Source organism: Lissotriton helveticus, chromosome 12, assembly GCF_964261635.1.
Source record: "Lissotriton helveticus chromosome 12, aLisHel1.1, whole genome shotgun sequence".
Taxonomy (NCBI): domain Eukaryota; kingdom Metazoa; phylum Chordata; class Amphibia; order Caudata; family Salamandridae; genus Lissotriton; species Lissotriton helveticus.
In genome coordinates, this window is record NC_136073.1 from 792,781,957 (window position 1) to 792,807,071 (window position 25,115).

Consider the following 25,115-nt stretch of genomic DNA (forward strand, 5'->3'; position numbering starts at 1 on the left):
TGGGTCCTTGTTGTTACTACGTAAGCATCTTAATTTTTCATACACGCCAAAATATGGGGGCAGCTAAGGGCAGGGTTTAGTGACAAAACTGAGAGACTCTTTAACGTGCATTGGCGGTGAGGAAATAATAAGTGGAAGAAAGTCAAAGAAATACAACAATTTTTGCTAGAAACAGCGTGAGTCTTCAGTCTCAGCAGGAGTGTTGGTGTTTGATAATTGTACGTTGTGCACCGCATTCATTTTCCTACCCCCGCCAATAAGGGCCACGAGGTTTCCTGGAGAGGGTCGTGCCAGACGATTGGCATCTGATTAAACGGGCAGCACCTGGTGCAAGGGTCCCGGAGAGTTGTTTGAGGTCGAGTGGCGTTTAACGAGCTACGATTTTGAAAAGAAAATGCTAATAATTTCCCACTATGCACGTACTTCCGCGACACAACTTGTTTCTGCTCTTGTAGCGTCACGTAAATGCGTCTACGCTGCTGTGACGTCCCAGCACCGCGCAGAAGGTTCCAGATTCTCAGCAACTTGAATATGTTGTGTGATACTTAATGAGTAAACAACCCTCCTCCCCGGTTGTAGTTATCTATTGGTGTTTTAAGTGGGCGGCTGGGATCCACCACAGTGAGATATGCTACAGAATTCTGCACTATTTCCATGTAACAAGAATTCTAGGAAGGACCCGCGCTTAAAGAGTTAATTCTAATCCGAAGTCAATCCTATTAGTGTCTTAAAACGGTAGAAATGGCCTGTCTTCAATTCTGACACGCTAAGACCACGCAAGCGCTATCTGGCACAGACCTCTTCCTTGCCCTCAGTGTGAGGTAAGTGGGAACTGGAAGGAACATCCTGTTTCAGGAGACATCTGCACGGGCTTGGCATGGGGTGATGCAGTTCTGCATGCCCCCTCCAGCGCTGTAGCCTGCATAGTGAGACTTGCACTATGTCGGCAGGCAAGAAGAAAATTGCTGCAAGTCCCAGTCGCTGCTAGCCCCGGCGCAAGACCAAGGACAATGCGAGGCCAAGAGAAGCGGAGGTCAAGTCTCTCAGCAAATCTAAAAATTAGCTTTTGTGAGCATGGTGATTCCAAGGCTACCGACAACTGCGACCACTCCTTGCCCTTTGCACAAGCCAGCATAGTGAAGCCATGGAGCTCCGCACACAACATTGGCGAAATTTGCCACGATTCTGGCGGCACAAGACGCGCAAACAGCTGCGTTGGCCTCAACATCAACGTTGGCGGGAAAGCATTTCAGATCGACTCCCACATAGTCGCCCGCTACCCCATCACGCGACTGGGCAAGCTTGCCACTTGGGCAGACCCGGTGAAGAAGTTGGACCTGTGTGATGACTTCTCCGTGCAGAGGAATGAGTATTTCTTTGACCGCGACCCCATGGTCTTCCCCTGCATTCTGCACTTCTACCGCAGCGGCGTGCTGTGGATCATGGACGATCTCTGCCCCACCAACTTTGTTGAAGAGATTGAGTACTGGGGACTTAACTTGTCGTACTCCGAGAAATGCTGCCGAACTCTCTTCATGGAACACCAAGACGAGTTGAAAGAGTACCTGAAGGTTCAGAAGGAGCTGCAGGACGAGCTGGAGCCCCTACACCAAGAGGAACATTTTGAGGGCCAGTGGATGGGTGAATTCAGAAAAAAGATCTGGAATCTGCTGGAAGATCCCTACTCCTCTGTTCCTGCGAAGATGATCGCTATCTTGTCCAGCGTGTTTGTTCTGGTGTCCATTGTCGCAATGTGTTTGAGCACCGTAGAAGAACTGCAGAACTTAAATATCAACGGCAAGGCCTGCATGGAGCAGGTGGAGCTCGTCTGCGTAGTATTCTTCAGCGTCGAGTACCTACTGCGCCTGGTCACCACTGCAGACCCGTGCAAGTTTCTTAAAACTGTTTTAAATATCGTAGACTTGGTCGCCATCCTGCCATTCTACATTCAGATGATCTTTGAGCACTTTTCTGAGGAAGCGGATATCCACCTGCATCACACCGACATCGAAAAGATGGAGCGGGTGGGACAGCTGGGCAAAGTGTTGAAGATCGTCCGACTGATGCGCATTTTCCGGATCCTCAAGCTGGCTCGCCACTCTACTGGCATGAGGGCGTTTGGGTTCACCATTCGACAGTGCTATCAGCAGGTCTGCTGCCTCTTCCTCTTCATCGCCATGGGGGTGTTCACCTTCTCGGCTTTGATGCACTCCGTGGAGCATGACGTTCCTGGTACTAATTTCACAAGCATTCCTGTGACTTGGTGGTGGGCTGCGGTAAGACCTGGTCTTCAACGCTTTGTTGTTAGATGCATAGATCTCACCAAGGAACCCAATGCTGCGTTGTTAGCCCCTGTGATTTCAGCAAGTGAAACACTTGTGAATTGGGTTATGTAGAGGTACGCAGAAGTGGGGCGCTAGGTGTTCGGCACATCTACAGGAGCTTAAGGGGGTACATGTGTTTAGAGGTGGCATTTGGAGTAATTTAACCCAATGTGTAAGAGGTAAGACTGAGGCATGAATATTTGATCTAATTTATAATGTACCCCATATATGGGTGTCAGATTTTGTAGAAGAACCTGATGTGAGCAGAAATGTGAAGCAGGGCATATATATTGGGAGTCAGAGTTTACAGAAGTACCCAAAATGGGGCATTAATGGGGTTTCCACTCCTAGGGGAGCAGTATGTTAAACCCTATTTAAGAAGCCTTACAAGGAAATTTAAACCCTAGCCATGGCGTTAAAATGAATTCAGATAATATTTGAGCATGTATTAGCACCCCAGCCCCCACACAGTAAGCTATTAATACCCCCAAACCGAGAGCTTTACAACACAATTCAGTAAATAAATAATCGGGGTGTTTTTGCACCAGATTTATCCAAATGAAAAAAGTGAGGGACAAAGAGAATTTTAACATTTTAAACTGGGATTCTGTAATAGTGAAACTGAGTAAGCACATGTCAAGGGAACAACATGTTTTCCAAATGGCGCAAAAATAAGGTGCTGAACATTTTATGGAGGCAGTCTTAGGAAGAAACGAGTCGCAACTATATTTACTTTCCATGCCACCTCATGGAGCAACAGTGGCAATATTTTAGATTACATATTTATTTGAGGGGGTGTTTAAAGCACTACCCAATTCTTACTTCAATTCGCTATATAGTACCGACTACAAGTTCAAGGATTTGGCTAGAGAATCCAAGCGACTGAAGGGTATGAGCCCTATCCCATATTCTTTGCTTGCTCTTTAGCAATCACTGCCACTTGGCGTGGGATTGATTGCTACTTTGAACTAATGCGAGTTTTTAGTTTTTAGCTGGACGCCATCTTGAAGGGTTTAGGGCCCTATTTACAAGAAACTAACGCAGCGCGGTGCTGCAAGTCATTTTGCTGTGCGGCGCTGCGTTAGTTTCGAAGCACAGGGATGTAACATATTTACAACAATATGTTGCATCTCTGTGCTTCCCCCTGTGCTGGCGCACAAACTGCTGCCATGCGCTGGCGCCCTTGTACAATGGTGCAAGGATGCCTGCATTGTGGGGAGATTGTTTTTGTGCAGGAAGGGGCACCTTCCTGCACAAAAACAATAGCGTGAGGTGCTTTCCCCTTCCAATACGTTCTGTAGAATGCAGCACACATTGAAAGAGAAATTAAACGTTTCTACTCGTTGCACCTCGCTTAGGCCCCCCCTAGGGTGGCGTAGCATTGTGGTGCATTTCCAGGTTTATGATTGCTTGTAAATCTGGAAATGCATCAGTGGTAATAGGGGTTCCGTGAGAGCACCCACGTTATGCTCCTAACACGCTAAGTGTTGGATGAAAAGGGGCGACATTTACAAGCAAATGTAAAGCCACGCAGGGTGGCTTTACGTGTGCTTGTACATATCACGCAGCAGGTTTTTTCATTTATTTATTTAGTGCATTTTTATATAGCGCGGACGTTACCCGAAGGTGTCAGAGCGCTGTACAATAGGACCAGTTACGTTACATGAGAAAAGTGTTACACAATAGAACTTTACCAAAATAAACAGGAGACAAACAAAGGTAAGGTACACAAACACAATATCAACACAGCAAGCAAGGGTGAGGAATGTGCAGGAATTTATTTTACAAATTTACAATGATGAGCGAACTTCCTAGAGGGGCCTGAGAATGAAAGTATTAGTTCTGAAAGTGTCTCTGGAATAGAAGAGATTTGAGGTCCGCTTTGAAGATCCGGATAGAGGTGGTGGCACGGAGCAATGGAGGAAGCGAGTTCCAGATTCTCACTGCATTACCTGAGAAGGATTGCACCATCGTTGTGCTACTGGTGCGTCACGCAAAATGACGCACCAGCGGCGCAGGGATCTTGTAAATAAGCCCCTTAGTTTTTAGCAGTTTTCTGAAATGGAAGTGATTAGTCGTGCTCTGAAGTTGGGATTCCGAGATTTCTCAGGAATTGGACCATGGACTTCTGATCTGCCTCTGAATTACTGTCATCTGAGGGTAAGTTGTTGGATATGATACATGGTGGCTGATGGTAGGGGTGGAGCCAGGTTCAGAAGATGCACCCGTCCCTTTGTTCCAAGACACCCGGTGGATGGATCTGAGTATCTTGAATTTCTTCCAGTGGTAGTCAAGAAGTGCTTTTCAGCCTGGTTTGGTGTTGTCACAGATCTGCAAATTGAGGCATAGTTTGGCTGCCTGGTTTTTCATCTTCTGTAGGATGCCAGCGAGCCTGCAAGGTAACCCTGTTTAGATAATATTGCAGTCATCCAGATGACCCTTTACAATGGGTCTGGCCAGCCCTCCTCTGTAGTTTATTTGCAATACTCGTAATATTTTCCTCAGTACACAAAGTTGTAGGTTTGTTCCTTTCATTACTCAATTGATCTGTTGAGTGTATAACAGATCTGTGTTGATTATGACCGCCAACTTTCTTGCCTTTTGTTCAGTCTCTTGGATAGTGAGGAGGTTTGTGGGCTTTCTGCAAGGAAACATTTCGGAGTTATTGCCTGTACAAGCTAGGAGCTCTGTCAGGCAGAGAAAGTTTTCTTTCATGCAGTGAAATACTGAGTCACTTTATTCAGTGATGCATGTCTGGTTTCGTTGTTCCTTTCTAAGATGTATGTCAGAATATCGAGCAAAAATATTGTGATACAAAATTGTCGCAGCCATGATGCTGCATAACAAAATATCTCCAATGGAAGTTTATATAGAGCTAAGGGTAGATTTTCTATTCTTAAATCCACGTCCACATACGTATACATACATGGTGGGAGAGGTGTGGCGCCGCGGCCAGGGCGACTGACGCTGGAATCTGGGGATCACAGTTCGATCCCCGGCTCCGGCGGCAGATCAGCCCAGCACCATGTGACTCTGGGCAATAGCTCGCTTAATCTTCCCGACGGCCCCCAGCGCCTAGAGACCCTTACGGGTGATTGTGCGCTTTACAAATGTGGATTATTATTATTATATACCTATATGCCACAAAAGGGCTATGCAAAGTCAGGAATAGTAAACCTATACTTTCATACTTTCAAGTATGTGTATATATATATATATATATATATATATATATATATATATATACTTATCTTCACAATATTTTGGCAGTCAATATTCTAAGAAATGTTTTGTAGCAGGATATTTAAAATTTAATATTGTAGTATGTTGCAAACATGCATATGGATTTAGGTATCGCTGTTCACTTGAAATTCCACTTTGCAACTCTCTAGCATATGTCAATGGGAGTTTCTGATGTTAAACTGAAGAGGTGCTAAGGAAACTGTGGAATACCATATGCTGGGCCGGCTTTAGGGCAATTGGACTGGTGCGACTGCACTGGGCGCTGACCTCAAGTGGGGGGATGACCTCGGGGGAGGGGAGGGGCTGTGTTTAGCAACAACAGTGCAATTTAAAAGCACCTGTTGCGGAGCGCCTTGTGCACTCAGCTTTTAGACAGCGGTAAAAATGTCATGATAATTCTTGTGATTAATGCTCCTGCTTGAGAGAGCGATCAGATGTTTGTCTAGTGGAAGATTTGACTTGCCATAAAGTAGCGCAGAGGGTTAATCTTCCTGCTGCAAAGAACAGCTCTGTATTTTATGTGGCTAGCTGAGTGGAATAGTAAAGCCAGCCTTTACAGGCACGTTAAAAAAATAAAATGTATTTATTTAACAGTTTTATATAGCGCTGGCTAGACCCGTAGGTATCAGAGCGCTTTACATTAGGTCAGCAAAGTTACAACAATAATAGCAACTTCACGTTACATCAGCAAAACGAGACACAATAACGGGGAAAAAGGAGAGACAAGTATAGAGGGAACGGAGAGAGGGGGGTGAGAAGGGAGAGGACGAGGGGGAAGACGGAATAGGAGACAAAGGGAAAGTCAGCCCAACGACAGATGGGTAGGTGACGACCAGGGAGGTGGTCCAGAGCCAGTCTCTCAAAGGAAGCTCCAATGGGCATCGGTCAGAAAGGAGGATAGAAGGAGACAGGGCAAAGGCCGAGCACAGGAAAAAAGCAGGGGGGGGGGGCGAGACAGGGAGAAGGGGAGAAACTGTGCCCAAGGTTTGGCTGGGCAGGTCCCCTTGACTCACCCCCTGGTCAGGGGGTGAGCCAAGGCCGATCTCCTCATTAGCTGAACAGAGCAGCTCCACCGGGCGTCGGACATAATGATCGGACTCCGCTGTCAGGATAGTAAGGCACTCACTTTTGTGGGGTTAGAAGTGAGGGAATCCATGAAGGAGGTCATATGGGAAAGGGGTGCCAAAAAAAGATTGTCACACTGGGTGCCACCAGCGCTACAGTCAGCCTTGACCATATGGTACCTTTCAGGTTGAGGATTGAACTTGCGCGTTGGACTTCAAAGTGTAGGAAAGAATTCATCCACTGTAGGGCTGTGCTGAAAGCCCATCCATTCATTAAGTCTGTTCAGGAGGATTTTGCGGTCCACAGTATCAAAGGCTTCTAGGACCTGTAGAAGTATCAGAATGGAGCTCTTGTCTTTATCTAGGGCGATGAGATGGTTGTCTGAAATTTTCGAGTACATTTTCTTGTACTTGCAAGAGTCTGAAACCAAATTGCAGATCATGTAAAAGATAGGTTTTCTCAATATAGTCTTGTAACCCGCTTGTATCTTCTTCTTCATGATATCACTGGTAAGGAGCAAGTGAAGATTGGCCTATAGTTGGGGAGGTGGTTTGGGTTTTAATAGGTTTCTGATGTCAGTTCCTAGTATCAAGAGAAACTGCTCCATGTGGGCTTCAGGGCATGACCGCCCCCAAACGGGAGACACTGAATTGATTGTGCTAGGGATAGTACCGTGCATTCTTCCAACAGGGACAATGTAAAAGGAAGGCCCTGATGAGTGGCAGAGAGACGGCTATGTGGAACAGCAATGATTTGTGGATGAGCGAAATGCAATCCTGGATTTTGAAACTCTGTTCACGGAGACGGTCATAAGATTGCCTCCGTGAGGATGGAAGCTGTAAACTGATGGTTTTTGAGTAACTTTGTAAAATGTTTTTGGTGGTTTTGTTGTAGGCCCTTTAGTATATTTGTGAGAGATAGAGGCATGCTAAAGTTATTCCTGTGTTCCTGTGAGGACACGTGTGCAGTGGAGCGTGGCGTCTCTCACGCCCTGGCACTGTGTACAATAGGAGTAATATGATAAAGCTGAGGTAAGTCACAGTACTTTACAATTTTCCGGATCAAAAGTGCTGTATACAAACTACAGTAAGCACAGCGAGGACGTGGTGTACATTATGTATTACTTATTCCTCTAGCCTATGCATTTCACCAAGTGAGTGAAGCCCCCAAGTGGCTTTTAGGAAGGAAAGCTGAAGGACTGTCATCCACACAGTAAATTCACACAAACTCATATTTATTAATTCACGTTAGTACCATGATTTATGGAGGCGTGCTTCTCAATTTCTAACCTGAGACCTTCTCTTTTAGTAGGCCTGGCCTGTTATTGCCTTCTAAAAAGCATAAGTGGTGGCCCAAGTAAAATCTGACCACCTCTTGAACGTTTGCAAGGCTAAGATATTGCAAGACCCAAGGTTTTGCCTCAGCCGGTCTGCAGTAGCTGGCTAGGCACCACCCGGCTGCTTTGAGCCAGTTGATCCCATCCAGGATGGTTGCCCCTGAAGCCTGAAGCCTGAAGCCTGTGGGGTAACGTCGTTTACAACGCAGTGTTAATACCGCATGACCTTTACCATGCAGCCATTACAACGCAAGTCATTACAATGACTTGCCCTGGATGGCGCTCTAGGTTAAGGAATAGTGTGATTTTCTATTCCAACACCTTCCCTGCTGTTACATGGGCTGGCGTTGGAATAGAAAATCATATTAATCCTCAATGCAGCGCCCTCCAACACAAATCATTGTAACAACTTGCATTGTAAAAAAACACGATGTAAAGTACCGCGATCAAAATGATCGCATTGTACTGTCATACATCCAGCCTGTGAGTATCTTTCGCATCCTTGCTTGGGAGTGGTGGTCCAGCCTGCTGGTAGACACTCATTTCATCTATGCGTCTCAGCCGCTCACCTGCATGGTAATCATGATTTGCAAATTTTGACATAGCGGCACTCCAGTGACGCAAGGGTGAAATGTATGGTACTGGGAAGGAGGAAGGCTTTATATCTTGACCCTACAATGAAGAGTGCCTCATGCTTCTTTGTCAATGGACACAAAAAGGATGCAATGATATCCTCTGAAGATGCTGCTTCCCAGAGTGGCAGCACACACTCACACTCACACACACACAAACACACAGATGCAAACCGCGATTTGGCACAGCCTTCTGGTGGTACCCATCAAACAGCAAGGACACTTGCCCACAAGTCATTCAATTCATCCTTGCTACCAATAGCACAACTTCACAAACTGAAATAGACTCTGGTCCTCAATTGCAACCTCAAAGCATTTGCAAAGTCACCCCCCTAAGTACTGAAAGCATTGCAATGCTGTCCCACGGGAAGATTGTGCTCCATATGCATGGCCACTGGAGTTACGCGGCAGAGGAGCACCAAATTATGCGACACAGTCCACTTATTCATGAAACAAGTAAATTATGTGAAGTAATGTGGCACATTTTGTAATAGCATTTCTTCCTTATTTTGTAATTTTTGCACATGGTAACACTGTTTGGTAAAATATTCCAACTTATTAGAACTAATTTAATAGCAAATGCAGCAATAAGCAAGTGAAAGATGACCAGACAACCTTTTTGAAGGGCCTTCCAGTGTGCAGGAACAAGTGTTTCCATGCTTTTGTTAACTTTTAACATGTTTGAGCTTAATGTAATTAAGTTTTTAAAAAATCAGCAGATTATGCAGTAGGTGATCAATTATGTGGCAACTGTGGCAGATACATCATTATGGGGAAAATGATACATCCTTAGTATCGCATAATTTCAGTGACCGTGTCTATATGATGTTGAATAATGCACATTTCTGGCACTGTTCAGCTAGAAGGTTTTGAAATGCCATTTTACCACAACAATCGTCCCTCTTTCAAGAAATCAGTGCTTCTAACAAAGACCTCGCCCTCGCCCTCTTCCTTTCCGTTTTCCTTATTCTGCCTTGTTGTAGGGGAAGCATCGCATAGATGTACTCAAAATCTCCAAGAATAAGATTACTTTTTATTGAGAGGGCCATTATCTGTTTTTCTGGGTTGAACTTCCGGTCACAGGGCATCTAAATGCACTTTGCTAATGCACATGACACATCAGTCGGAGGAAGGCACATTTCCTGTCTTTTAAGTCTATAGCCGAAATGTATCTCACAATTTACCTCTCTCCTTTTAAAAGAAAGAAATTGGATTTATTGTGGGATGGGGAGGGCCAGAGTCTGTTACAAGTTAATAATGATGAACATTACATCAGTTTGCATCTGTTGTAGGAGATTTATTAATCTCTATGCTGGAAGGGTTCATACGAAGCAGAGTATAGGAAATTCAGGCAACAGTATATATATTGTGCCATGATTACAGCGCCAAGTAAGGTCCAAAGTGCTTGACTGACACAGGACAATGGAGCTGATGAAAATCAGAACAAATAAAAAATTCAGCATAACCAGGGTAATTGGCATAGAATAACCCTGACTCAAAATATTTCAACTAATCAATAATCATTAATTTAAATAACCAAAATGTAGGGATTTTTTTTAGGGTTCTTCAGAATTTGACTTTATAGCAAACATAATATGGTGGCATTATTATCATCTCAGCCTCTTGCCCACCTACTTTTCTGACAACAACTTGATTGATGCAAGATTTGACACAGCCTAGCCTGATGGCCTGAGGGTGTCATAGACATTAAATGATCAGACCTGTGTGTTTTTTTCCATCTGCATTGGATGGAAAACCAAACACTGAGAGGATGGAGCCATGCGGTTAGAGCTGTCGACATCGAAACTGGGGAACCGGGTTCGAGTAACAAAACTGGTTCTCATGTAAAGCGCTCTGATACCCGATGTCTCGGGTCTTGTTCGCGCTATATAAAACTGTTTGGAAAAAATAACCTAAAAAAATACTGAGATGGTCCATTGCTGAACTGTGCAGACCTTCTGCGGCAAGCAGAGAACTTAACAAGCCAAGTGAAAACATGCTATGATCCATCCCATTTGTCTCCTAGCCACACAAATAAAGATATTTAAGGACCTTATGTTTTTCATTGCAGTCTGATACTGGAGTCTTATTTCAACAACATTTATATAATTGTACAACAAATGTAGAAAGGTTTGTAGGCTTGAGACAGTAATTGACTTGATCCACTCTGACGCCATTTGCAATGTTAATACTGATATAACTCTGCACAGTGTTTACATGGTGCAGTATTAACACCTACATTCCCTGGGGCGTGGCTCCAGGGGAATGTTTGAGGTGTGACACCCACCTAATAAATGGATTCTGATGTGTGTAGTTGGGTCCAGGGACCAATGCAAAATCAACAGTTGATGGACAGAATGTAGAACAATGTCATACATTCACCCCAGTAGAGAGATATGGTCCTAAATCCATCGTTTTTTTGCTCACCATGCCATTCCAGTTTGAACCCACCCATATGCAAATCAGTCTTGACCCTGTGCCTGATGGGAACAATCCAGCCCAAACTGCCTGGCCAGGTCCAGCTAGCAGTGTCTGTGGTCAGGTTTCCTCTCAAATTAGCAGCTCTCATAGCACAGACACACCTCTCTTTTAAACTTTGCAGAGCTTGTCTACACCCACCTCTCCCACAAAACATGCAAAGAATAAACAAAGGAGCGGATGGCCCTTATGCGGAGAAGCCTTTTCAATTTAAGACTATTTTCATCCATTTTGCCATTTCAATGGCAGTGATGGTTGGGAAGTCTCTGTATTAGCATAAATATGGGACCCCCTCTACAAATATTTTCTAGGTCAGGGAAAGAGGGGAAGTCTCTGTTCCACACCGTCCAAATCTAACTGACCAGGGTACGCCCCTGTACGTTCCCTGTCTGTCACTTCAGAATGAGTGCCATCACGCCTACTTCCCTGTACTAGCAGCGCAGAAGCTATAAAACAAAAGTGCAGTTTTTATCTGAAAGAATGGTCATGCCTGCCCCAAGCAGTCGGTAATAGGTTGATGCTTGTGACTGCATTTATTCATTACAAAGAAGGGAACACTGCCTTGAAGCATGTCTGATTTGTGACTCAGGCGCGTTTGCAATGTGTACACCGTTGTTCGTGATGGTAATTGTGAATTCCTATACACACTTGTGCTTTGCAAATTGGTACTTTTTGGTTGTAATTTTGTGTACCTAGCCCTATAACTCATATGGTATGGTAATTGCATTTATGCAGCACTTACTACTCCTGACATGGTGTTGAAAAGCACACTGCTCGGCAACCCAAGATTAGGGTTTAGTTTAGGTCTTGACTAGACACTGCATGCGCTGTCCTTCAAGACCTTTGTTTCTCCCAGATGTCATAGAGACCGCCCATTGCTTACCATTGGTTGGCTTCATTGTCACTCTCATTTGCTTGCTTCTTATTGGTCATGTTCTGTACACTTCCATCTTCTTTGTGTTTACCCCTCTACAGGAGTATCAACGCATTACTTGTGTCTTTCCAGTGTTTTGTTTTTTAGGCACTACGGTTTAAGCACTCTACTAGAATTTGTCTTTTTTTAGCTGGCTCCCTCGTCTACTTTTCCTACCCAGATGTTGGCTTGCCAGCACCCTTCCTCTCATTGTCTGTGTTGCCCAACTATCACCCTTCCTCCAGTAGTCTGGGTTGGCTTGCCTCATCCTCTCTTGTGTTGTCCGTGTTTCGCTCTCCCTCCCATTGGCCTGGTTGCCCTGCTCCCATCGGCAATAACAAAACATGTACTATGACACAAAATGTTGATACCACTGGCTATGTCATAGTGCTTCCCTCCTTCCTTCCACTGTCCGTGTGGACCCTCCGACCCGTCCACCCCTCCTCCGTTGTCCATGTTGATCCCCCCCACACCCATAACAAAATAAGTGCTAACTCAGAGACTGTTGGCTGCGTCATAGTGTATTTTTCCCCATACCCATCCTCCTTGTTGCCTACCCTACTGCATGCACCGCCCTCCCTCCCTCCCTCCAGCAATGAAAAAAGTTCTATAACTCAGCCAGCACAGGCCACGTCATAGGGCTTTTTAGGTCACACCTAAGACAGCATCTTGGATTGCTTCTCAGAAAGACAAGCACCTGTCTTTTAAATCCGCTTTTAACCTCTTTGCCGGAAAAAGGTTTCAGCACATTCATTTAGTGTGATGGCTCCAACTCATGGCTTAACAGGCGCATATTCTGTGGCAAATCAATCCTGTTGCCTCATTTACATTCTGCCCTCCATTCCTTGTTGTATTGACTGACCGCTTTATTAGCCTAATAGTTTTTAACTCATTTTTCCCTAAACCACCAAACTTTTTTAGGACTGCTTGAGACAGCGAGCATGCGTGGTCTCTTGTGAAAGATAATGTTTACTGCAAGGGACTCCCACTCTTACGTTGCTTCTTCCCTTCTACCCCTTGTGCCTTTTGCTTCTTCCTTCCCACCTCCAACTACTCTGTTATCCAGGTTGCTTGTAACACACCCACCCCGTTGCCCGTGTAGCGCGTAACTGCTTTCTGTGTTGCTATTACCCACCCACACCCCGTTGTCCGTGTTGCTTGTAAATTGTCTGTTTTGTTTGTAACCCTCCCCCGCTCTGTTGCTTGTAACCCTCCCACTGCCCCATTTTCCATAGTCCACCCACCATACGAAAAAGTGCTATGACGATGACCGCTCTGGCCGTGTCATAGTTCTTTTTTTATTGTTGACCTCCCACCCTCCCTCCTGTTGTCTGTTTCATCTTCACTCCTCTTGTCCGTGCTGCCCACTCCCACCCCCAACTGCCATAAGAAAATAAAATGCTATGACATGGCCAGGGCTGGCATCGTCCTAGCGCTTTTTTGAACTTTTCTTAGCTCTGTTGAGATTGGACGGGGGCCAGCAGGATTTCTGGTGTGAGCCAGGGGCGGCTCCTCCGTAATGGCAAAGGAGAGTTGCCCCACTGGTCAGGGTAAGTCACAGAAAAATAAAATGACAATACAAAAAATATAATTACACTTTTCTGCGACTGGGTTTGGCTTGAGCATGCGTGTGCGGCCGGGCCATGACATGAAGGAGAGTTGGGCGCTTAGAAGTGTGTATGATGGTTTGACTGGGTGCTTTAGGCTGGCCAAACAGATGTACACACTTCTATTTCTCCAACCCAGCTGTGTTGCACAGCCGGTTTGGAGAAAACCTGCAGGCTCCCAGGCACCATCTGAGCATCAGACCAGGCCGCTCAGACCAATCCTGGCGCTCCTCTCATAGCATGAGAGCAGCACCTGGATTGGTTGGGGAACCTGTGCTATCCCAGAGACTGCTGGGAGAGCACCGAGCCAGCATCAGCGTCGAAGCCAAGGGCAGAAAAAGGTATTTTTTTTAATTAATATTTTTCCCTAAATTCCTCATCCCTATCCCCCGCCCATCTCCTGCCTCCCACTTTTGTTTTGTGCAGCTGCCACTGGTGTGATCTTTAGGCTCACCAGCCTACTGTATTGTGCACCACACCCTGTGATCGAGCTCCCTGTGGAGTCTTTGACAGAACTCCAGCACTGGAGGTGCTTCCTGGGCTTTTGTTTGCATTTTCATATCTCAGTGTATGGTCTTTCAGTGTTTAATGTTATTTTTTTGCGTTTTGTAGTGCGATTTCCAAGGTGAGCATTGCCCTTTTGCCTCAGAAATGTGCTTCCATCAACATTTATAATTAAATCCTTTACTTGAAGCTATAGGTTGCAGCAGCTCAGGTTGCACCAGCCTGTGTTATTGTCATCTGGCCTGCTTGTTTGTACAGCGGTGTTCGTCCATCATAGTTCTTTGTTAATTCTTTGAGAAATTGGGCTATGCTGTCAGTGCTCTATCTAGCGCTTGGTGAATTCTTTGCACAAACAGGTTATTCTGTACCGTTGTTTGTAGCGCGTGGTTCGAGCTTTGTGCAAGCACATTATTCTGTCAATGCTCTTTGTAGCGCCTAGTTCATTCTTCAGTGCTCTTTATAATGCTTGGTCTATTCTTTGAACATGTTGGTTACTCTCTCTTACTGCTCTTTGTAGCGCTTGGTTGATTATTTACGCAAGCGTGTTATTCTGTCAGTGCTCTGTGTAGTGCTTTGTTCATTCGTTGCACAAGGGAGCAATGCCTTGAGAGTAAGTACATGGCACATTTTGACACGGTTCGGTGGCTACCTACCAGTTGTTCTTACATGTAGCCCACCCGGATATGGAAGGCCACAGTGCTCCTAAGCTGTGCAGCAGCACTCCTGTCCTCTTCTACAGCTTCTGGGCACATTCCTCACCAACGTGCAGCTCATCTCAAGTACCTCCATTTTATATCTGCCCACTGCCTAATTTGAGCCGGTTGTTTGCGGTGCGCGGCATCAGCACTAAATTGGTTTCCAGTGTTCGGCACCAGCACTTAATTGTCAACAAGGCACTTATGACCCTCTGTCACATGGTGGCACTCTTCATCTAATTTAGAGATGAGCAGAACAACAGTTGTTTATGAATACAATATACATTTGAAAATACTAATACCTGCCTCCCCAGCCATTCTTTTAGCTTTGGGGATCTGGATAAATCGGAACTGTCGCTCTTTCAGGTGAGAGAGCTGGTTAATAGTTGTTTTTGTACCCTCATTGGCAGCGATGACGGGGTTAATGGGTGGTGCAAGCTGCAGTGGCATCTGGGTCAGGGCCCTGGTAAAAGATCTTCAACTGGATAAGACAGACACGTTGTAGGTTAACAGTAGAGGTTTACGAACTCTTCCTTTGAACAATTCAAAAGGAGACTTCCAAGTGGAAGTGTGAGGTGTAAACCAATGTGCCAAGATATATTTTTGTAGCTCCTCTTTCCAATTTAAGGAATTCACTTTGGACAGTTGAATGTTCTCTTTTATCACTCTAATAAATCTTTCAACTGTCCCATTGCCCTTGGGATGATAAATTGCATATCTTTTATGTTGAATGCCACATGTCAGCAAGAAATCATTCATTTGCTTTGAACAGAATTGGGGACCATTATCAGATAATAGTGTTCTAGGAAAACCTTCCCTTTCGAACGCATCCTGTAACAAGCATTTGCAATGCAATAGGGCTCGCATTAGTAAAGTTTGAGGGATTATTATTGTAAATGACAAAGTTTTTTTAGTTTTTTTTATTTTAACTTGTGGAAAATTCTAACTTTGGCATTTACAATGCTAATAGTGTTAATTAGTGGAAATGTGACACCTTCTGTTTGGACTTGAGCACACATTGCTTCCTATTAAAGATGGCAGTAAATGCACTGTTTTTTATTTAGCTATCTTTGAACAGTACACCGAAGGCTGCAAAAACTTGCACTTATGGTTGAGCGCTACGTTCGCGCGTTTCCTGCCTTTTCCTATTTTTGAAGTGGTTTCTGTTCACTGAAACCATATCCTGTTTGCGAGTATACAGGGCAGCTTCCTTTCCCTAGTTTTTCGAATACCTTAATTTATGTTGAAGTACAGTACTTGAACGTATTGTGATATTGTTTTGTACTTTTTATCTTTAGGCTGACCACTGTGCATGTCGTTAACCTTTGATCGATAACAGGTCATTGTAATACAGCATGTACATTGTATGACTTTGATGTACACTTGTGTGCATTGTCGTCCGGTGGTGTGTATGCCTGGTGAAAGTGTGCACTGATGGCTGTTGATGTGTGTGTGTTTGCCTGTTGAAAGCATGCAGTGATGGCTGGTGGTGTGTGTGTGCCTGGCCGGCTGGTGGTGTGTGTGTCCGGTGGAAGTGTGCAGTGATGTCTGGTAGTGTGTGTGTCTGGTGAAACTGTGCCTTGACAGCTGGAGTTGTGTGCCTGTTGAAAGTGTGATTTGATGGCTGTTGGTATGTGTGATATTTGAAATTGTGCACTGTCCTTTTTGTGTTGTATGAGATTTGCGCTGCATGTATGAGAGTAGCACTGCGTAGTTGTAAGTGGCGCTGCGTGGGTGAGAGTAGCGCTGCATGGTTGAAAGTGTCAGTGCGTGAGTGAGAGTGCGCTGCGTGTGTGTGAGTTGAGCTGCGTGTGTGTGAGTTGCGCTGCATGGGTGAGATTTGCGCTGCGTGTGTGAGAGTAGAGCTGCGTGCCTCAAAGTGGCGGTGCGTGAGTGAGAGTGATGCTGAGTGGGTGAGTGGAGCTGCGTGTCTGAGTGGAGCTGCGTGGGTGATATTTGCGTTACATGGGTGAGATTGAAGTTGCGTGGGTGAGTGGCGTTGTATGGGTGAGTGGCGTTGCGTGGGTGATTTGCGTTAATTGGCTGGGCGTTGCTTGGGTGAGTGGTGTTGCGTGGGTGTGAGTTGCACTGCGTGGGTGTGAGTTGCGAGGCATATGTTAGAGTGGCGCTGCGTGGGTGACTGTGGGGACTTGCTGGTGTGATAAGGGCACGTACGTGTGTATGTGAGCTGTGCACGAGAGTCACGTTAGAGGGAGCAGAGCGTGATGGGAGTTGGCGTCTGTATTGAGAGATGAAAAAAATGAGAGACCGAGTTAAGGGGGGACAGAAATAATTTTAAAAATATCATTGAATCGAAGGAAAATAACATTTAAGTTGAATAATGGTCAAGGAAAGACGACCTTTTGAAAAATTACGTAAAAATCTAATAAGAAATGGGATTAAGGAAGGAAATTTTCACAGTGTGTGAATGTGAAGGGGGGGATGTGTTTTAAGGTGTGGTAAGTGTCTTTGCGCGCAGTACATCAAATGTACCAAAATAATGAAACTTTCCTCTGAGATTTTGATGCAAGTACGTAAACAGCAAAGACCAAGTCGGGAAACAACATTTACAACGTCTGATGTGACTGTGGAAGTTACGTTGTTTCTTGTCCTTGAGTTCATATTTGCAATTCACAGGGGATTTCCGGCAAGAGATTGAATCTTTATAGCTCAACTTAAAGCACGCCAGTATCCTGGTGTGGTTTCGTGACCGACGGCCCCATCCCTCCCTTAAAAACATGATGTCCCACCCACACATTTGCAGCTGATGTTTGCATCTCACAGGGGATGCCCGCCAACAGATAAGAATCTTAATGGCTGAACTGAAAACACTCCAGTCTCCTGCTGTGGTTTTGTCAGCACACTCCCCCAGGCCTCCCTTTGAAAAAAAAACATGATGGACCACACAATTGTAGATGTATTTTGTGTTTGTTTGTTACAAATGTTCAGTGGTTAAGAGGACATAGTGAGTAGGTCTAATTTTTTTTTTTTTTAAAGAATATTAAGAACACACTGTGCATCAGAGTAGGGCTGTGGCTGTGGCTGTGGGTAGTGTGTGAAACGAGACAAAGTGTGACGCCAGAGAATGCTGGGGGGAGAAAGTCTGCGAGTCAGACAGATGGCCGTGAAGTGTGACATGATACGACTGCAGCAGGGCCTGTAAAAATAGAGGTTGCTTGCCAACTCTGCTATTATATTTTTAAATCCCACAAGTGGGTGGTGTAAAGCTGTACTGCATTGACATTTATGCCATTTCTTCACGTCGTGTGCTCTACTACTGTGGGCTCACTAAAGCACAACTATGCGAATTAATTTGACAAAAGGAGGAGAACACATGCAGAGAGGGAGGGCTGGGTGGCATGCTCTCCCATCTTAAGTGCCAAAATTGCGAGCAATACTAAAAAGTGGCGTTGCGTGGGTGAGAGTGAAGCTGCATGGGTGAGTAGCGCTTCATGGGTGAGTGTGGCGCTGCGTGGGTGAGTAGAGCTGTGTGGGTGAGATTGGCGTTGCATGGATGAGTGGCGTTGCGTGGGTAACTGGTCTTGCGTGGGTGTGATTTGCGCTGCGTAGGTGAGAATTGGGCTGCGTGGGTGAGAGTTGCGCTGTATGAGTTGCATTGCGTGAGTGAGTGGCGTTTTGTGAATGAGTGGCGTTGCGTGGGTGAGTGGCCTTGCGTGTGTGAGTGGCGTTGCGTGGGTGAGTGGGGTTGCAAATTTGCATGTGTGTGTGATTGTGAAAGAGTACATGGATATGCTGGGGTGCAGCTGGAGGGAGTACACAGACATGCTTGTGTTTAAGAGTGGCACTGCGTGGCTGAGTGGCGTTGCATGGGTGAGTGGCGTTGCGTGGGTGAGAGTGAAGTTGCATGGGTGAGTAGCGCTTCATGGGTGAGTGTGGCGCTGCGTGGGTGAGTAGAGCTGCGTGGGTGAGATTGGCGTTGCATGGCTGAGTGGCGTTTGTTCATATTAGCCGTTTTTGAACAAGAAATACTTTATTTAGGTGCTTGAAGCAAATGGAGGACAAAGAACTAACTGTGACTCTCGAGGTGCATTTCATTAGTGCACACTGTGGTTACAGCAGAGCCGGGAAGCGAGGCAGGGCCTGCGGCCCTGAATAAGTGACGGGAGTCCAGTAGCATGTGGTTACAGCAGAGCCGGGAAGCGAGGCAATAAAAGGGTGCACGGATTAAGCGAGGCAGGGCCTGCGGCCCTGAATAAGTGACGGTGTCCAGTAGCATGTGGTTACAGCAGAGCCGGGAAGCGAGGCAGGGCCTGCGGCCCTGAATAAGTGACGGCGGGGGGCGGGGGGCGGGGGCGGGGCAGCGGAAGCCTTTGATCGTAGCTTCAATTGTGGATGTGGCACCAAAGCCTTTGATGTGCCAAATGCTGCTGGCAGGGGGAAGGATCGTGCAAGCTCGTCCACGAGGAGCTTGTCACGTGATTCTATTTCTCGTGAACTGTTGGGAATCCGGCTTGAAGAGAGCCAATCAGCTGCCTGAATAGAGCCTTTGGGGAAAGAAGCAGATCAGCGACATAAGGGCTCACCCCTGTTTTCTATTTCTGCGAAATAGAAAAGGGGCGAGCCCTAAAAATGAAATCACACATGTAGAAGTCACATCTGACACACATGAAACCTCCACCCATCTAGTGTACAGATCAATCTGGACTATCAAAAAAGGGGTATCATGCTCACCAGAAAGTGGCCCAACAATATCAATTGCAATATATTTCCAGGGACTACTTGGTAACCTTCGACAAACCATGGGCATTGTTCGAGTGGTGAGAATCTTATCACGGATCTTACATTGCATGCATTCTCTAACCTCTCGCTCCATCTCCAAATCCATACTAGGCCACCAGAAACTAGCTCTCAACCTCTCCTTAGTCTTCACTATACCCACATGCCCCATATGTGCCTCTTCCATAAGTTTCTTCCTTAACAACAATGGGGGAACTAACTTAGTGCCTCTTAACAGTATTCCCCTACCAACAGCCAATTCATCAGCAATCATTCGCCAAGTTCTTGACAAAGATTGATCAAATCCATCTTTTAATTGTATAATGTTTATGACCTTTACCAACTCACAATCTTTTTGTACTTCTTCTTTCCACTCATCCTCATTAATAATACCTGAAGTTATTTCGCAAACACTGACTTCATCCTCCAGAACATCTTCCACTAACAGTTCATGTTCCACATCAGATACCAAGGGGGACAGGCAATCCGCAGTTACATTTTCAGCACCTGGTAGATGTTCAATCTCAAAATTAAAATCTTGTAGACCAATCACCCAACGCCTTATCCTTGAGGAAATAAAGTCTAGACCTTTCTTCGAAAAGATCTCCTCAACGGTTTGTGATCAGAACATACCTTAAAATATGTCCCACCACAAAAAAAAATGTGCAACTTATTTATTGCCCAGTAAATGGCCAACACATCTTTTTCAATTACATAGTAGTTTAACTCTGCTCCACGCAAACTCCTTGATGCACAAGCAATGAGATCTTTTTTTCCTTCCCTAGTTTGCTTTAAAATTGCACCTAAACCCTTTGAGCTAGCATCTGTCACAGCTGTAGTGTCCATAGGAAGAGACTGATAACGCCGGATTCTTATCTTTGACCTTATCTTACCAATGTTAAGAATCCTCAACCGACTGGATCTTTTTTCCTGCTAAGAAGTGTAAAGGGGAGAAAACCATTTCATATGTAATTTTCGAATGACCGGACTAATTCAGACTCAAAAGATTGCTGACTACGAAATCAAATGTTAAGGGATTTATTACAAAGCCAAAAATAACTGAACATATAAGCACCTCAGCACGAGGTTAAGAAAATAAATAAGCACTAATACAAACATAATCCTACGCAGAAGTCTCATCTAACTCAGAATAATAAGAATGGTTAATTCTAAAAGCATCAAGCGTACGATGACTGCTCCAATCTCAATTTTAGCATTCATCAACCTAGAAAAGGAAAACAATTAATCTGTCCCTACACTGTCGCTAAAGTGACATCCCTACTTTGCATCATCACAGGCAAGAGAAGTAAAAGGTGTCAGTAGTGAGGACTTCCTCAGAAGTACACTCACTTGCCTAGGCAAATAGCCAAAGCTACAGAGCTCATTCTAAGATGCTCCTTCTTCTGATCTGCCCTCTCCTGTTCTGACCTCTCCTGTTCTCTCCTTCTCTCTTTCTGTCGTTCTGACTCTCCTCCCCTGGGGCACTATCCCTAATGCAAAATCACAAAACAGTAGAACACACCCTTTACACGCCCCTTAGTACAGGTCTCCTTTCTGTATTTTTCCATCAAAACTCTGACTTTGTCCAAAAACCGTTTGGGTGTCCTTGGGTCCCAGGCACCTTCTTCGCCTTAAGTATCATATCTGCATTCCTGTACACTCCCACGGCGGCTTCTCCTACCATCCTAACTCCTAAAACCAAGGGTTAATCTGCCTACCGAGTTGTATGTCCTTGCACCTGCAACAAGAAGCATATGAGCAAAGTAACCTTGCACGTACACAACATCTGCTGACTACATTCGACCAAGAAGAGCCTTCCCAAGGAAAAATACATTTCAGGCCTACGATATTCAGCTGACATAAGAAATCACAAATAGGCCTCGTATTGCAAACAAAGAGAATCTACTAGGCCTTTACACATTTAAACACACATTTCTAGAATCACTTTATAAGCATTGATTCAATTACCTACATACACAATAAACAAAACTACACTGCAGACTTTAATATGGTACACGTTTACATCTATTGCATCTCCTTATGTGTGAACTAATTCATTATGCATCATCTAAACACATTTTCGGTTAAACACGACATGGGTCTTCATGAGTAACGTAATTACATTTCTATTCACTCTAATATATATTGTTTTTAGGACTACATTTCTATTGACTACACGTTAATACATTCCTTTAGATATGTGGGTGCTGACTATCTGTGATTATGATGCACTCCTGACATTTTCAGAATAACATGACCCTCTATCAAGACCACACCTGGCACTTATTATTTTACTTTGTCTGGTCTCTTTTCACATCGAACTTTATAGAAAAATAACATGTGGTAGCTCAGTTCATGCATCAACTGTCCTGTTTATTCTCTAAATTCAGACATGACATACAAGGAACAAATTTCTCCGAACTGGATACATAGACACTGTGAATAACACAATTTACGTATTTCACGTGGAATTTTTGTCCTCGAGCATCTATGCAATGCGAGTCATTTGTTTGCAACATTTTATAGCTCTTAGCTCAGTTTGTTCCTTAGCGTGTCAAAACAGCTTCCAGAGAGCCCAGGAAGCTCCTTTGCAGGATCCAGTCTCCTATAAGATGCTATTCTAGCTCACTCATTAACTGCCCTGTGCTTTTTCTTCGAATGGTCTCTGTGAATTTCAGAGCTTGAAAAAAGTACAGGAACTTGTGCTTCATGTAGTAGCATGGGTTAACCACTCGAAATGTTACTTTTTTAATACATTTTACTGTGCTTGCACTCCAAGCAGCAATTCACAATTCGTCAGCCATTCTTACACTAGTCTCTGCTTTGTGGGATAGCTAAAATGACGACAAGTCACAGGAAAAGTGTCCATTGTAGGTCCAGGAAACCTAAATCCATGTCAGATGTTCTTGTCATCCACATAATGATATACTTACATTGATTTGAAAGATAACTTATGTAATTAGCCAGTGGTTAGGTCCGTGGCGGCTGGCTTGTACTGAGGGTGGAGGGCCAGGGGGAGCACACCAAAAAATTATTCACTTACTTTGTTGCACAATGTTCTCCTCCCATGAAGCTCCTGATGCAGAAAACTGCACTACCCAATCCTGGTGCTGCTTTGACAGCATGAAAGCAGCGCCAGGATTGGATAGAGTGACCTATCTCAGCGCTCCTTAGAGCACTGGAGAACTGCGCTTTCTCTAACTCATCTGTCTAAGACAACTAGGTTAGAGAACTTTTAAATGCACATATCCGTCTGGCCATCTCAAGATGGTCGACCCAGGAGACAGGCACATTTTAAAGCACACAACTCCCTTCAGCATTAGGCCCCCTGGGACAGAGCTTGGGATTTAGATCCAATCCAAAACATACCACTGGTTGGCTTAATCATCACTATCATTTTCTTGCTTCGGTTTGGTCAGTGCATGCCGGCTTCACTTTGTCTTTGCATGTTTGTCCCTCCCCTGGATCATGGCCCAAATACCTCTTGCCCGTGTCCTTCCCAGTGGCGGCTGCTACAGTAGGGGTGTGGCAGGGGAGGAGTTGAATTATATATTTTTATTCACTTACCTGATCTCATAACATCTCTCCTCCATCACTTCCACATTGTGTCTCTTGCAGGAAGCACCCAGGCTCCCCACAGCCAATCACAACGCTGAAATGCAGCGTTGTGATTGGTCTGTGCACCATGGTTCAGCGCTTGGACAGGGGCTGGGGGCCTGGGCATGTTCTGCACCCAGGCTGTAATGCAGCTTGGGTGGACAACATGCAAAGTGCGCGTGACACTTTGGCCAGCCCGAGACGGCTGGCCAAAGTGTTGTGCACACTTTAGAGTGCTGCAACCACTCCTCCTCCCCGACATCAGGGTAGCCAAGAACCTCCTTTCCTGTGACGATACTAAAATAAAATGATAATAACTTCAGTTATTATCATTTTCTTTTTTCTTTTACACTGCTATGTGAGTAGTGGGGCGACGCTCCTCCGCATTAATGGAGGAGCCACCACTGGTCCTCCCACTACTCGCGCTTTCTGAGCTACTTTCTTCTTTTAGTTGCAGCATTTCATAAGAATGCATGTGTTTGCAGTCCGTCTTTCCACCACCTCCTGTCTATCCCCCATTGTTGTTGGCACGCTACCCCTCCTGCCTTGTTGCTGTTGCACTGTCCAGTTCATTTGCCTGTTCTTCCTGTGCTGTTGCTTGCCCGTCATTGCTTGCCCCATCCCTGTTGCTTACCCTATTCCCCTCTCGCGTTGTGTTGTTTGGGCTGTACTTCCCCACCTGTATTGTGTTACTTGCCCTGTCCCCCAAAGCCCCATCATGCATTGTGTTGTTTGCGCCATCTCCTCCGATGTTGTGTGCCCCACCCCATCGCTAGTTGATTTGCTGCCCCACCCCTCCCGGCAGAAACAAAATCTCCGGCACAACATAGCTAAATGACCTTGACAAAGTCAAAAGCTCTCACGCAAGCGACACCTACTGGTTCTGCCAATGCTTGTTTTTTCTTCGACTTTTAGCCATGGTGTATATCAGGTGCTCTATTATACAACATGATGAAAACATACATGCTAATAGACCCGATTCATGTGAGAGACTCCTGACTCTTGAAGCCAAAAATTGCTTTATTTTGACTGTCGCCCTCCTGAAATGGCCTCTGCTTCAATAGAAGTCAATGGGGGAAATATATTTTTCTGATTATTTTTCAAAAATCTCCCACTTTCCTTTTCTAAAATGTTGGCATGTAAGCTAAAACACATTTAGAAAGGCAGGTCTTCGAGTAGTGACGACCTATTGGCTTTGCCAATGCTTCTTTCAATTGTTATTGACTTTTAAAGGAAGGCGAGATTGTGATCTCTGAAATGAATTGTCCGCAATCTGCAGAGTGCAGTAATATAATACAGTAGTAAGGAAAACATGCATGTTCGAGGGGGTTGTAAAAATGCAAGATCCAACTAGTACTGGAAACAAGCAGGAAATATGTTTTTTTGACCAGATGATTCCTTCAGCAGGGAACGTAAGTATTTTTTTTCATTGTGGAGTCAGAAACAGTGAGGGTTTTTTGGGCCAGAAGGAGGAGCGCACAATAGGTTAGGTGCTATGTTTACGAGACGACAAGGAGCACGGGGGAAAAAAAAGAGTACGCTAATTTTAAATTGGCGTTACCCATACCTGAGATTTAGCTACCGTAATGGTTCAAGTCCACTTTTGATATCTATTTCTAGAATAGATACGTCTGCATTGACGCCTGGAAAGCACCGACTCTAGTCTGCTAATTTTTGTTTGAAAGAATCAAATCAGCAGGGATGTAAGCAGAGCAGGTCCCTGCTAAGATAGCGCCCTGGGCACAGGCGGAGAGAAAATGGCGCCCTTGCTGATGGTAGTGGATTAAATGAGGCAGCACTGTCCCGTTTGTGGTCACTGGTCAGTATCTGGTTGAACAGAGGCTGGCCCCTGAACACAAACATCCCGGACCTTCTTCAGCTCACCTAAATCACCATAGTTTAGCTGCCTCACGCAGCTGAGGCTGGAGCAAAGATGAAAAGAGCGCAGCTGTTGGCATAACCTTAATGTAAAACACACAAGGTG

The 25,115-nt window shown here is 45.0% G+C and overlaps 1 protein-coding gene across 1 annotated transcript in view; it reads left to right on the forward strand.

Annotated features, from left to right (window-relative positions):
- Positions 1-901: 901 nt before the first annotated feature.
- Positions 902-25,115, forward strand: part of LOC144797592 (potassium voltage-gated channel subfamily V member 2-like) — a 29,943-nt gene continuing 5,729 nt past the window's right edge. Inside the window, exon 1 of the mRNA XM_078668259.1 lies at positions 902-2,276. Coding sequence (XP_078524385.1) covers positions 1,011-2,276 — 1,266 coding nt within the window. The 5' untranslated portion in view covers positions 902-1,010. The remainder of the gene's footprint in view (positions 2,277-25,115) is intronic.